Source organism: Salvelinus alpinus, chromosome 30 (assembly GCF_045679555.1).
Source record: "Salvelinus alpinus chromosome 30, SLU_Salpinus.1, whole genome shotgun sequence".
NCBI classification, from domain to species: Eukaryota; Metazoa; Chordata; class Actinopteri; order Salmoniformes; family Salmonidae; genus Salvelinus; species Salvelinus alpinus.
This window is the reverse complement of record NC_092115.1, coordinates 42,719,890-42,734,492: the sequence shown is the minus strand read 5'-3', so window position 1 is coordinate 42,734,492 and position 14,603 is coordinate 42,719,890. Positions and strand designations below refer to the sequence as shown.

Sequence of the window (14,603 nt, the reverse complement as noted above, 5' to 3'; positions counted from 1 at the left end):
GCAGCCATAGACATAACTAGACAACCTCACTCTTCTCTACCCCATACACATACAACACCCCTAGACTAGACAAAACACACAAAGACAACCCACCCCAACTCACGCCCTGACCAACTAAATAAATAACAGAAAAAGGAACAATAGGTCAGGAACGTGACATAACCCCCCCCTTAAGGTGCGAACTCCGGGCGCACCAGCATAAAATCTAGGGGAGGGTCTGGGTGGGCGTCTGTCCACAGTGGCGGCTCTGGCGCTGGTCGTGGTCCCCACCCCACCATAGTCACTACCCGCTTTCGTAGCCTCCTCCAAATGGCCACCCTCCAAATTAACCCCACCGGACTAAGGGGCAGCACCGGACTAAGGGGCAGCACCGGACTAAGGGGCAGCACCGGACTAAGGGGCAGCACCGGACTAAGGGGCAGCACCAGGATAAGGGGCAGCACCAGGATAAGGGGCAGCACCAGGATAAGGGGCAGCACCAGGATAAGGGGCAGCACCAGGATAAGGGGCAGCTCCGGACTGAGGGACAGCACCGGACTGGCTGGCGGATCCTGGCTGGATGACGGCTCTGGCGGATCCTGGCTGGATGACGGCTCTGGCGGATCCTGGCTGGATGACGGCTCTGGCGGATCCTGGCTGGATGACGGCTCTGGCGGATCCTGGCTGGATGACGGCTCTGGCGGATCCTGGCTGGATGACGGCTCTGGCTGGTCATGGCTCGCTGACGGCTCTGGCTGGTCATGGCTCGCTGACGGCTCTGGCTGGTCATGGCTCGCTGACGGCTCTGGCTGGTCATGGCTCGCTGACGGCTCTGGCTGGTCATGGCTCGCTGACGGCTCTGGCTGGTCATGGCTCGCTGACGGCTCTGGCTGGTCATGGCTGGCGGAAGGCTCTGGCTGATCCGTTCTGGCGGAAGGCTCTGGCTGATCCGTTCTGGCGGAAGGCTCTGGCTGATCCGTTCTGGCGGAAGGCTCTGGCTGATCCGGTCTGGCGGAAGGCTCTGGCTGATCCGGTCTGGCGGAAGGCTCTGGCTGATCCGGTCTGGCGGAAGGCTCTGGCTGATCCGGTCTGGCGGAAGGCTCTGGCTGATCCGGTCTGGCGGAAGGCTCTGGCTGATCCGGTCTGGCGGAAGGCTCTGGCTGATCCGGTCTGGCGGAAGGCTCTGGCTGCTCCTGTCTGGCGGAAGGCTCTAGCGGCTCCTGTCTGGCGGAAGGCTCTAGCGGCTCCTGTCTGGCGGACGGCTCTGTAGGCTCATGGCAGACGGGCGGCTTTGCAGGCTCATGGCAGACGGGCGGCTTTGAAGGCTCAATACAGACGGGCAGTTCATGCGGCGCTTGGCCGACGGACAGTTCAGACGGCGTTGGGCAGACGGGCAGTTCAGGCGCCGTTGGGCAGACGGCAGACTCTGGCCGGCTGAGACGCACTGTAGGCCTGGTGCGTGGTGCCGGAACTGGAGGTACCGGGCTAAGGACACGCACCTTCAGGCTAGTGCGGGGAACAACAACAGGGCACACTGGACTCTCAAGGCGTACTATAGGCCTGATGTGTGGTACCGGCACTGGTGGTACCGGGCTGAGGGCACGCACAACAGGGCGAGTACGGGGAGAAGGAACAGTGCGTACAGGGCTCTGGAGACGCACATGAGGCTTGGTGCGTGGTACCGGAACTGGTGGTACCGGACTGGAGACACGCACCTCAAGGCTAGTGCGGGGAGCAGGGACAGGGCACACTGAGTTCTCAAGGCGCACTATAGGACTGGTGCGTGGTACCGGAACTGGTGGTACCGGGCTGGAGACACGCACCACAGGGAGAGTGCGTGGAGGAGGAACAGGGCTCTGGAGACGCACTGGAAGCCTGGTGCGTGGTGTCAGCACTGGTGGTACTGGGCTGGGAACACACACAACAGGGCTAGTGCGAGGAGCAGTAACAGGACGCACAGGACTCTGGAGACGCACAGGAGGCTTTGTGCGTGCTGTAGGCACTGTCTTAACCAGACGGCTAGCACGCTCCTCAGGACGAGTATGGAGAGCTGTTCCCGGTGACATTAACTCACCAACACGTTCATTCGGACGAATGCCGTGCCTCATGCACCAAACCAGTACATCCCTCATAACTCTCTCCTCCAATTTCTCCATTAACTCCTTTACTGTCTCTGCGTCACTCACCTCCAAATCCGCCCTCACCGGCTCCTTACGGTAAGCAGGAGGAGTTGGCTCACGTCTCCCGACTGACCCAACTAAACTACCCGAGAGCCCCCCCCCAAGAAATGTTTGGGTTTGACTTACGGGCTTCCAGCCTTGTTTCCTTGCTGCCTCCTCATATCGCCGCCTCTCTTCTTTCGCTGCCTCCAGATCAGCTTTGGGGCGGCGATATTCTCCTGGTTGAGCCCAGGGTCCTTTTCCGTCCAATATTTCCTCCCATGTCCACGAGTCCTGGTTACTTTGCCGCTGTTGTTGGTTCCGCTCACGCTGCTTGATCCATGGTTGGTGGGTAGTTCTGTCACGATCGTGTGGAGGAGAGACGGACCAAAACGCAGCATGTGGAAAATAAGCCATCTTCTTTTATTTTACTACGAAGATGAACAAGAAACGAAACACTATTACAAACTATACAAAAACAACAAACGACCGTGATGCTAAATAACGTAAGTGCACAGACAAGCAACAAACGTTCAACATAGACAACTACCCACAAAAGCCTACTGCCTATGGCAGCCTTAAATATGGCTCCCAATCAGAGACAATGAATGACAGCTGTCTCTGATTGAGACCCAATCTAGGCAGCCATAGACATAACTAGACAACCTCACTCTTCTCTACCCCATACACATACAACACCCCTAGACTAGACAAAACACACAAAACACACAAAGACAACCCACCCCAACTCACGCCCTGACCAACTAAATAAATAACAGAAAAAGGAACAATAGGTCAGGAACGTGACAGGTTGCATTAATAACCAATGCATCTTTCATTAGCTGTCCAACCTGTATTTTTTTTGTCAATCTAATCGATAAATAATCGTAAACTTAGGTGCCCTTCCAAGATGGCGCCGGCCAGAATGCATGCCATGTTTTGACTGATTACATAGCATAACCACGATTTGTGATGCTAAATATGCACATTTTCGAACAAACTCTATATGCATTGTGTAATATGATGTTACAGGACTGTCATCTGAAGAATTCTGAGAAGGTTAGTGAAAAAATTAATATATTTTGGTGGTGATAACGTTATCGCGCTTTTTGCCTTGAATCAATGCTGGGGTGATGTTAGCTCATGTGGTATGCTAATATAATGATATATTGTGTTTTCGCTGTAAAACACTTAGAAAATCTGAAATATTGTCTGGATTCACAAGATGTTGGGCTTTCATTTGCTGTATGCTGTGTATTTTTCAGAAATGTTTTAAGATGAGTAATTAGGTAATACACGTTGCTCTCTGTAGTTATTCTAGTCGCTTTGGGTGAGTTTTGTGATAGTGGCTGCAATGGTAAACTGTGATTTATACCTGAAAAATGCACATTTTTCTAAAAAAACATATGCTATACCATAAATATGTTATCAGACTGTCATCTTATGAAGTTGTTTCTTGGTTAGTGGCTATATATATCTTTATTTAGTCGAATTAGTGATAGCTACTGATGGAGTAAAAAACTGGTGGAGTAAAAAAAGTGGTGTCTTTTGCTAACGTGGTTAGCTAATAGATTTACATATTGTGTCTTCCTTGTAAAACATTTTAAAAATCAGAAATGATGGCTGGATTCACAAGATGTTGGGCTTTCATTTGCTGTATGCTGTGTATTTTTCAGAAATGTTTTAGGATGAGTATTTTGGTAATTGACGTCGGTCTCTGTAATTATTCCGGCTGCTTCCAACGCTATTTCAGATTGCAGCTGCAATGTAGAACTGTGATTTATACCTGAAATATGCACATTTTTCTAAAAAAACATATGCTATACCATAAATATGTTATCAGACTGTCATCTTATGAAGTTGTTTCTTGGTTAGTGGCTATATATATCTTTATTTAGTCGAAATTGTGATAGCTGCCCATGCAGGAAAAAAATGGTGGAGAAAAAAAAGTTGTGTCTTTTGCTATCGTGATTAGCTAATAGATTTACATATTGTGTCTTCCCTGTAAAACATTAAAAAAATCGGAAATTATGGCTGGATTCACAAGATCTGTATCTTTCATTTGGTGTCTTGGACTTGTGATTTCATGAACATTTGATTATATGATATCCCTGTGGCTTTAGGCTAGGCTATGCTAGTCAGCTTTTTTGATGGGGGGGATCCCGGATCCGGGGTTGTGACTCGTTAGAGGTTAATGCGGGTTTGTTTATTGTTTATTTGAGGTATCAATTAATGAAACGCTATTATCTAATGTGTTTTGAGTAAGATTTTTCCATCCGGGACTGATGGAAGTCCCCTACAGTATGTTAAGGGAGACGTAGGAGATCAGGTCTCAAAAACGTTGTAATAAATGCCTGGAATGAAATATCAGTGATTCCTTACGCTGAGAAATTGACTACATTTGCGTTTACACCTTCACTTTTGGTATTTTTCTACACTACCCTCCATGCATCTATAGCACTTCTTAATAGTATGAAGTTTGTTCAGCTTCGATGCCTCCTCATGGTCGATTATTGCTCCTTTAAAGTAGACTGTGATTTTGCTGTGATCTGATAGGGGTGTCAGTGGGCTGACTGTGAACGCTCTGAGAGACTCTGGGTTGAGGTCGGTGATAAAGTAATCCACGGTAATACTACCAAGAAATGAACTATAGGTCTACCTACTGTAGGAGTCCCCTCGAAGCTTACCATTGACTTTGTACGTACCCAGCGTGCGACAGAGCTGCAGGAGTTGTGACCCGTTTTTGTTGGTCGTAGTTGTGCCTAGGGGGGCATATTTGGGAGGGAATGCTGTCACCTCCAGGTAGGTGTTTGTCCCCCTGTGTGCTGAGGGTGTCAGGTTCTTGTCCAGTTCTGGCATTTAGGTTGCCACAGACTAGCACATGTCCCTGGGCCTGGAAATTATTGATTTCCCCCTCCAGGATGGAGAAGCTGTCTTCATTAAAGTATGGGGATTGTAGTGGGCGGATATAGGTAGCACACATGAGGACATTTTTCTCTGTGGAGATAATTTCCTTATTAATTTCTAGCCAAATGTAAAATGTTCCTGTTTTGATTAATTTAATAGAGTGAGTTAGGTCTGCTCTATGCCAAATTAGCATAGTGTCTCTTCCCTGTTTTACTCGTGGTCGTTTGGTTTGGTCTCACTCTCACACATATGCGTCGCTGAAGGGAGGTGGTAAAGGGTGCATAGAGGGTTTGGTTGGGGCCTGAATTAGGAACAGTATGTGTATGTGTGTTGTCCAATAAATGTCTCCCCTCCTGGCTACCATATGCATTTTGGGAGGGCAGGCTATTTCCCTCCGGTGTGTTACAGCCCAGCCCCAGCTGCTGGCCTTTACACACCTCATTACGACAGCTGAGACCAGCCAGAGCTGGGGCCCGCGACGAGTACACGCACGCACGACCACTCCAACTATGTTAGGCATGAGCATTCATCTTCACTGAGAGATCAATGTAGATCCCCATCACTGACGGAGTCCATCTGAGTCTGATGGAGAGAAACAGGGCCGATCAAACAGAGGACGGGGAGGGAATAGACCAAAGACAAAGCAGAGGAGTGGAGCAGAAAGAAATGGAGGAGGATGGGTCAGGCCAGGGTGTGACAGGAAAGAAGTGGGAAAGAAAAAAGGAGGGGGAGAATGTGAAAATAGTGGAGGACAAATGTTTGATGAACGAGAAGAGTAGCTGCTGCTGCTAATGGGGATCCCAATAAACCTAAATCCTTAACCTGCTAAAAGGAACCCCGGGGGAGATTTGGAGAAACCAGACTGGAGTGTGCTAAGTCCAGTCATAGTGTGGGCCTGTGTGAACTCTCTATACAGTGAAGTTGACAGACGCATACAAAGGAAAACCGCTCACATCTCCTGTCATGTTTTATTACAATGTCATTGTCTCGTCTCAGCAGTGTGAGCTTCGGCAGAATACAACCCAAGATTCGAACTGGATAAATATTTGTGTATGTCAGACAAAGCCACATTTCCAAAGACACACTTACACACACAGGCACAGACGGTCCATTTGTGTGTTAGTCCTCTAATTGGATGAGGAGCTCATTTAACCCCACGGAGCCTAAGAGTGACTCCACATCAGACAGGGGGGACCCCAGGGTTAAGCCACTGTCATGAGAACTAGGACATATGCAGTATACCTGACTAGGGTCAGTCCAACCTATGGTTGATAGCTCCCTAAAAGCAGAATGAGCCGTTGACTACAGCCTACCTTCCCATCTCTAGCGCCCTCCATTTTTCTTTCCCACACACACACACACACACACACACACACACACACACACACACTGAGAACAGTCTCAGCACTCAGATCAAACTGCTCAAATTGGGAGCAGAGGAGGGAAATGATCATAATCCCAAATGTAACACTTTCTGTCGGCACGGAAACAGAGACTCAGGAGACCTGTCAGAGTGTGTGTGTGTGTGTGTCTGGCAGTCCGTCAGGGGCTATAGAGTGGTGAGTGTGTGCGTGTAGAACAGAGACTCCACAGAGCGAAGACCTGTCAGCACACGCTGTTGGAACAGTGACAAGAATGATGGGTGGGCGGGTGAGGTGTGTGTGTGTGTGTGTGTGTGTATATGTATCCGTGTGTGTGGGATGGGTAAGTAGGTGAGGTGTGTGTGTGTGTGTCTGTATATGTATCCGTGTGTGTGGGATGGGTAAGTAGGTGAGGTGTGTGTGTCTGTATGTGTATCTGTGTGTGTGGGGTGGGTAAGTAGGCGAGGTGTGTGTGTCTGTATGTGTATCTGTGTGTGTGGGGTGGGTAAGTAGGCGAGGTGTGTGTGTCTGTATGTGTATCCGTGTGTGTGGGATGGGTATTTAGGTACGGGGTGTGTGTGCTTGTGGCAGGGGTCAGTGGGACATCCTCCTGGGGTTGAGCCCTCTACTCTCTGAACCCGGACACTGAAGGTCTTGGAATACATTTTCCACCACCTAGTTCCCACCTCTCTAGGATGACTACATGCTTTATTCAATGTCTCTCAAGCGCCAAGGAGAGAACACATGAACATAACGACAGACAGAGAAACACACTGTATCTTAAATGGTGGAAGATACACACAAGTCACGGGAGCTCCAAGATGGAGGACAGTTGCTCTGTAGTTGCCATGTAGTTGACCTATGAGTCAGAGAGAATAGCACCTACCTTGGTCAGGCCTCCCACATCCAGGTAGAAACAGATGATGAAGACATTCCAGGTCACCCAGAGAGCTGTCCACACTGTGTACTGTATAGGTGACACACACACACACACACACACACACACACACACACACACACACACACACACACACACACACACACACACACACACACACACACACACACACACACACACACACACACACACACACACACACACACACACACACACACACACACACACACACACACACACACACACACACACACTTCAAAAAACACATTGTACATTAAAATAAGTTGGAAATGAAATGAAAGATCTCTGTCTGTGAATGGTGTTATGGGACACACTCTACACTGCACTAGACTGTTAATTTATTTATGTGTACTACCCGCTCTAGCCCACATGCCAAAGCTGCGGTAAGTCCATTAAGACTTAAAGGAGTTGTTTTCTAAACCAGCTGAGTGTTTAATGGAGGGGCATAAACAGGTCTTAGGATGGAATTACATTTGCAACATTTACAAAGGGTCTATTATACAAAAAACAAACTTCAGTTTGTCTGCTTACAGACACTTTGAGCACTTTGAAAAAGCGATACTCAAATCCAATCCATAATCATCCATCAACATGGTCTTTCTGACAGGAAGTTGCTAACCAAACTTCCACTCAAGGCTGAACTTCTTCCAATGGAGATGTTTTTCACCATGTGAACATGTCAACGCTCATTGAGACAGTAGAGGACTTACCCTCCCTAATTATCCTAGACGTTGAGTCATACTGTCGAACCATACTTTTTCCAAGAAAGCTGACACACAATTATACTTCCCACTATCCGCTCTTGCCTTCGGTTACTCTCTCCACTCCACTCCTCTCCCTTCGCTTTTCGCTATCCCTCCTTTTCCCCAAGAAAGCTGACACTATTGTTTCCTTATTCCTTCTCAACCTTCTATCCTCTTTCGCCTTTGATTATTCTCCCCCTCCCCTTCCCTTCCCTCACCCATTCCTTCCAATCTCTCTCCCTTCCCTCACCCTTTGATTTTCTTTCCACATTAACACCCAAACTGAACATTGCTAATACATTTTTGATGTATTTGTGAATATGTTATCATTACTTAGCTTCATCCATCCCGTGTTAATTGAATAAAAGAGACAATACACTTCCTGTACTGATCTTCTAACTCCAAATGACACCAGAGTGGAATAACACTTCAAATATTCATACCCTGTCTGGGAGCTATGTGTTCTTAAATCTAGAACATTGTACTGTTCTTCAATCTAGAGCATTGTACTGTTCTTCAATCTAGAACATTGTACTGTTCTTCAATCTAGAACATTCTAGTATTCTTCAATCTGCAACCTTCTAGTGTGCTTCAATCTAGAGCATTGTACTGTTCTTCAATCTAGAACATTCTAGTATTCTTAAATCTGCAACCTTCTAGTGTGCTTCAATCTAGAGCATTGTACTGTTCTTCAATCTAGAACATTCTAGTATTCTTCAATCTGCAACCTTCTAGTGTGCTTCAATCTAGAGCATTGTACTGTTCTTCAATCTAGAACATTCTAGTATTCTTCAATCTGCAACCTTCTAGTGTGCTTCAATCTAGAGCATTGTACTGTTCTTCAATCTAGAACATTCTAGTATTCTTCAATCTGCAACGTTCTAGTGTGCTTCAATCTGCAACATTCTAGTGTGCTTCAATCTGCAACCTTCTAGTGTGCTTCAATCTTGAATGTTTTAGGACATAACATTAGGTTTTTCAATCTTGGGTCTGGAGTGATACCAGATGGCCAGGCTTTTGTTCTTGCCCAGTACTAACACACCTAATTCAACTAGTCTAATCCCCCACTCCCCCCACCCCTAACCCCTCAGATTTAACCAAATCCTAAATCCTGTGGATTCGTGCTGAGGTGGGCCCTAGGGTACACTCTGTTCGAGTGTGAAATTAATGGAAGTTGAGTCATTAATTAAATGTAATTACTGATGGATTAAAAATGATTAAGACGACAAACAATGTGTTTAGGGAGAGGGCCAGGGATCTTGGGAGTTTGGATAAATGGAAAAATAACAAATTACACCCAAATGTAATGTGTGCATCTGTGTGAGTGTTTGTACTCACCACTACAATGTAGCGTGGTCGGTACTGTATAGTGCCGAAGAGGCCGAGGATGACAATGATGATGTGGAAGAAGTTGGCCAGAATGGGCGCCCATTGGTACCCCAGGAAGTCAAAAACCTGTCTCTCCAATGCCACGATCTGCAGAGAGAGAGGGGGGGGGAGAAAGAGGGGAAGGGAGGGTTAGGAAGACTGAATTTGGGGGATGAAGGTCAATAACATCCTTTTTGGTTGCATTTGAACGTGCAAGGAAACTCAAAGGTACAGTATAGGCTAGGTGCATTACCCAACCAACCACAATGTACAACAAGAGTATAACCCAACGTGACACATCCATCCACATCTTAACGAAAGCATAAAGCAGTGTAATGGTCCATTCTGCGTTTGATTAGTCTCATTACCACACACAGACACTTACATCTTCTTAACGAGGTGGAAATGTTTAGATGGGCCTCGTGAAGCAGGTGCGACAACAGAGATAGAGACAGAGAGAAGGAGAGTTTTTTACAAAACACGGATGAATAACTACACTGACAGGGAGATAAACACTGAAAGGGGAGGGGAATAACAGACTGGGCTCAACATGATGTTAGAACCACAGACCAACACACAGGACTATAGAGGGAAAGAGGGGGTTCTCACAGACTAAGCTCTCTGCATCATGATGCGTCAACCCTCACCACCTCCCGCCCTCATTCCTGGACTAGAGGTGGGTCTGCTTCTATCTGATCTGTCCCTCTCAGCATGGCACTGTAAGCCTCAGCCATAGATACATCCAGCCTCACACACACACACACACACACACACACACACACACACACACACACACACACACACACACACACACACACACACACACACACACACACACACACACACACACACACACACACACACACACACACACACACACACACACACACACACACACCATGGCACTGTAAGCCTCAGCCAGAGATACATCCAGCCACACACACATACACACACACACACACACACACACACACACACACACACACACACACACACACACACACACACACACACACACACACACACACACACACTGTAAGCCTCAGCCAGAGATATATCCAGCCTCACACACACACAGAGCTGTGTCTAGGCATAAGCGACATAAGCAACCACTTACAGGACAGAATATTTTTTTTATTTTGGACTGACAAATGCAGATATTTTCAAATATATGGAACTTAAAAGTTTCATAGAACGAAATTTTGATTGGAAATCTTTTGGACATCAGAAGCGATCTTGAGGGAATCCGATTTGAGTCAGAAAATGATGTTCATATGACAGGTAAAATATACAAAACCTTGCAGAGAGCCTATCCAACTGACAACCTCTTAGAGAAAAATATAAACTTAAAGACTTCAAAATAACTGATATTGGCAATAACGTACAAATTTGGTAGTGCATCAGCAATTTTCCTCTTGTAATGTAAGCCATGGACAGTCGCTCAATTAGCCCATGTCAGCTAACATTTTATAGATTGATAGGTAAGTTAGTCTAGCCAGCTATCTACACCTTGCAGTAATCATGGTCGAATTACTGGCCGGGCAAGCAAGGCATGCCCAGGGACCTTGACTTCTAGGGGGCCCCCATTGATTTTGTTAATCACACCTACTCAGATATCATGAGTCATGGCAGAACGTGTAGAACTGCCGGAAATTAGCTGAGTGTGAAACATTGCGTTGAGTGAAGTTTTTACTCTTCAGAGCGACTGGGAATCCTCTACATAAGAGAAAAGGGAAGAGTTTTTATGGGTGTGCGTGGGCGTCCAAACCATTCTCAACAAAACTTCTGAAATGGAGAATAATGGCGCCGGAGGAGATGGCTGACGTTTTACGTTTCCCTTAACCAATTGTGCTATTGTTTGTGTTTTTTCCCCCGCATTATTTGTAACTTATTTTGTACATAAAGTTTCTGCCACTGTCTCTTATGACCGAAAAGAGCTCGAGATCAGGACAACGATTACTCACCCTGCACTGGAAGAATATGTTTTATGTTTGAGCTAAAGGGTAGATCTGCTGCTTTAAAGGAGCGGGATTCTAACCCGGAAGCTTATAAGAAATCCTGCTATGTCCGCCGACGAACCATTAAACAGGCAAAGCGTCAATACAGGACTAAGATTGAATCATACTACACCGGCTCTGACACTCGTCGGATGTGGCAGGGCTTGCAAACTATTACAGAGTACAAAAGGGAAGCACAGCCGTGAACTGCCCAGTAACGCGAGCCTACCAGATGAGCTAAATTACTTCCATGCTCACTTCGAGGCAAGTAAGACTGAAACATGCATGAGAGCTTTAGCTGTTCCGGATGACTGTGTGATCACGCTCTCCGTAGCCGACGTGAGCAAGACCTTTAAACAGGTTATCATTCACAAGGCCGCAGGGCCAGACGGAATACCAGGACAAGTACTCCGAGCATGCGCTTACCAACTGGCAAGTCTCTTCACTGACATTTTCAACCTGTCCCTGACTGAGTCTGTAATACAAACATGTTTCAAGCAGACCACCATAGTCCCTATGCCCAAGAACACTAAGGTAACCTGCTTAAATGACTACCGACCCGTAGCACTCACATCTGAAGCCAAGAAGTGCTTTGAAAGGTTGGTCATGGCTCACATCAATACTATTATCCCAGAAACCTTAGACCCACTCCAATTTGCATACCACCCCAACAGATCCACAGACGATGCAATCTCTACTGCACTCCACACTGCCCTTTCCCACCTGGACAAAAGGAACACCTATGTGAGGCACGACTCCAACACCATCATTAAGTTTGCCAATGACACAACAGTGGTAGGCCTGATCACCGACAACAATGAGACAGCCTATATGGAGGAGGTCAGAGATCTGGCCGTGTGGTGCAAGGACAACAACCTCTCCCTCAACATGATCAAGACAAAGGAGATGATTGCCTTAGGCCGCCTTTAGCCTTTAGCCGTACCCTTACAATACTCCTCCTCTGTTCCTCTAGCTATGTAGAGGTTAACCCATGCCCTGCAGCGCCTAGCTCCACTCCCTTTCCCCAGACGCTCTCATTTGTTGACTTCTGTAATCGTAAAAGCCTTGGTTTCATGTATGTTAACATTAGAAGCCTCCCTAAGTTTGCTTTCTTCACTTCTTTAGCACACTCCGCCATCCCGGATGTCCTAGCCGTGTCGGAATCCTGGCTTAGGAAGGCCACCAAAAATCCTGAAATTTCCATCTCTAACTAAAACATTTTCCGACAAGATAGAACTGCCAAAGGGGGCGGAGTTGCAATGTACTGCAGAGATAGCCTGCAGAGTTCTGTCATACTATCCAGGTCTGTGCACAAACAATTCGAGCTTCTATTTTTAAAAATCCACCTTTCCAGAAACAAGTATCTCACCGTTGCCACTTGTTATAGACCCCTTTCAGCCCCCAGCTGTGCCCTGGACACCATATGTGAATTGATTGCCACCCCATCCATCTTCAGAGCTCGTACTGTTAGGTGACCTAAACTGGGACATGCATAACACTCCGGCCGTCCTACAATCTAAGCTAGATGTCCTCAATCTCACACAAATTATCAAGGGACCTATCAGGTACAACTCTAAATCCGTAACCATGGGCACCCTCTTAGATATCATCCTGACCAACTTGCCCTCTAAATACACCTCTGCCTTCTTCAACCAGGATCACAGCGATCACTGCCTCATTGCCTGAGTGCGTAATGGGTCCGCGGTCAAACGATCACCCCTCATTACTGTCAAACGCTCCCTAAAACACTTCAGCGAGCAGGCCTTTCTAATCGACCTGGCCCGGGTATTGGAAGGATATTGACCTCATCCCGTCAGTAGAGGATGCCTGGTTGCTCTTCAAAAGTGCTTTCCTCTCCATCTTAAATAAGCATGCCCCATTCAAAATATGTAAAACTAAGAACAGATATTGCCCTTGGTTCACCCCAGACTTGACTGCCCTTGACCAGCACAAAAACATCCTGCGGTATTCTGCATTAGCATCGAATAACTTTTCAGGGAAGTCAGGAACCAATATTCTCAGTCAGTTAGGAAAGCTACGGCTAGCTTTTCAAACAGAAATTTGCATCCTGTGGCAGTAATTCCAAAAAGTTTTGGGACACTGTAAGTCTCATGGAAAATAAGAGCACCTCCTCCCAGCTGCCCACCGCACTGAGGATAGGAAACATTGTCACCACCAATACATCTACGATAATTAATCATTTAAATAAGCATTTTTCTACGGCTGGCCATGCTTTCCATCTGGCTACCCCTACCCCGGCCAACATCTCAGCAGCCCCTGCAGCAAATTGCCCAAGCCCCCCCCCCCCCCCCCGCTTGTCCTTCACCCAAATCCAGACAGCTGATGTTCTGAAATAGCAAAAAATCTGGATCCCTACAAAACAGCTGGGCTAGACAATCTGGAACTTCTCTTCCTAAAATTATCTGCCAAAATTGTTGCAACCCCTATTACTAGCCTATTCAACCTCTCTTTCGTATCGTGTGAGATCCCCAAAGATTGGAAAGCTGCAATGGTCATCCCCCTCTTCAAAGGGGGTGACACTCTAGACCTAAACTGTTATAGACCTATATCCATCCTGCCCTGCCTTTCTAAAATCTTTGAAAGTCAAGTTAACAAACAGATCACCGACCATTTTGAATCCCACCGTACCTACTCCACTATGCAATCTGGTTTCCGAGCTTGTCATGGGTGCACCTCAGCCATGCTCAAGATCCTAAACGATAGCATAACCGCCATCGAAAAAAGACAGTACTGTGCAGCCGTCTTCATTGATCTGGCGAAGGCTTGACTCTGTCAATCATCGCATTCTTATCGGCAGACTCAATAGCCTTGGCTACTCAAATGACTGCCTTGCCTGGTACACCAACAACTTCTCAGATAGAGTTCAGTGTGTCAAATCAGAGGGCCTGTTGTCCGGACCTCTGGCAGTCTCTATGGGTGTGGCGCAGGGTTCAATTCTCAGGCCAAATCTTTTCTCTGTATACATCAATGATGTCGCTCTTGCTGCTGGTGATTCTCTGATCCACCTCTATGCAGACGACACCATTCTGTATACATCTGGCCCTTCTTTGGACACTGTGCTAACAAACCTCCAAACAAGCTTCAATGCTATACAACACTCCTTCCGAGGCCTCCAACTGCTTTTAAATGCAAGTAAAACTAAGTGCATG

The 14,603-nt window shown here is 46.9% G+C and overlaps 1 protein-coding gene across 3 annotated transcripts in view; it reads right to left on the bottom strand.

Annotated features, from left to right (window-relative positions):
* LOC139559532 (sodium/potassium-transporting ATPase subunit beta-1-interacting protein 4-like) overlaps positions 1 to 14,603 on the bottom strand; it is a 132,932-nt gene that overhangs the window by 72,911 nt on the left and 45,418 nt on the right. For all 3 annotated transcript variants that reach the window (XM_071375612.1, XM_071375613.1, XM_071375614.1), the window contains exons 2-3: positions 9,407 to 9,544; positions 7,293 to 7,373 (exon numbers count right to left, since the gene is read on the bottom strand). In XM_071375612.1, coding sequence (XP_071231713.1) covers positions 7,293 to 7,373; positions 9,407 to 9,544 — 219 coding nt within the window. The remainder of the gene's footprint in view (positions 1 to 7,292; positions 7,374 to 9,406; positions 9,545 to 14,603) is intronic.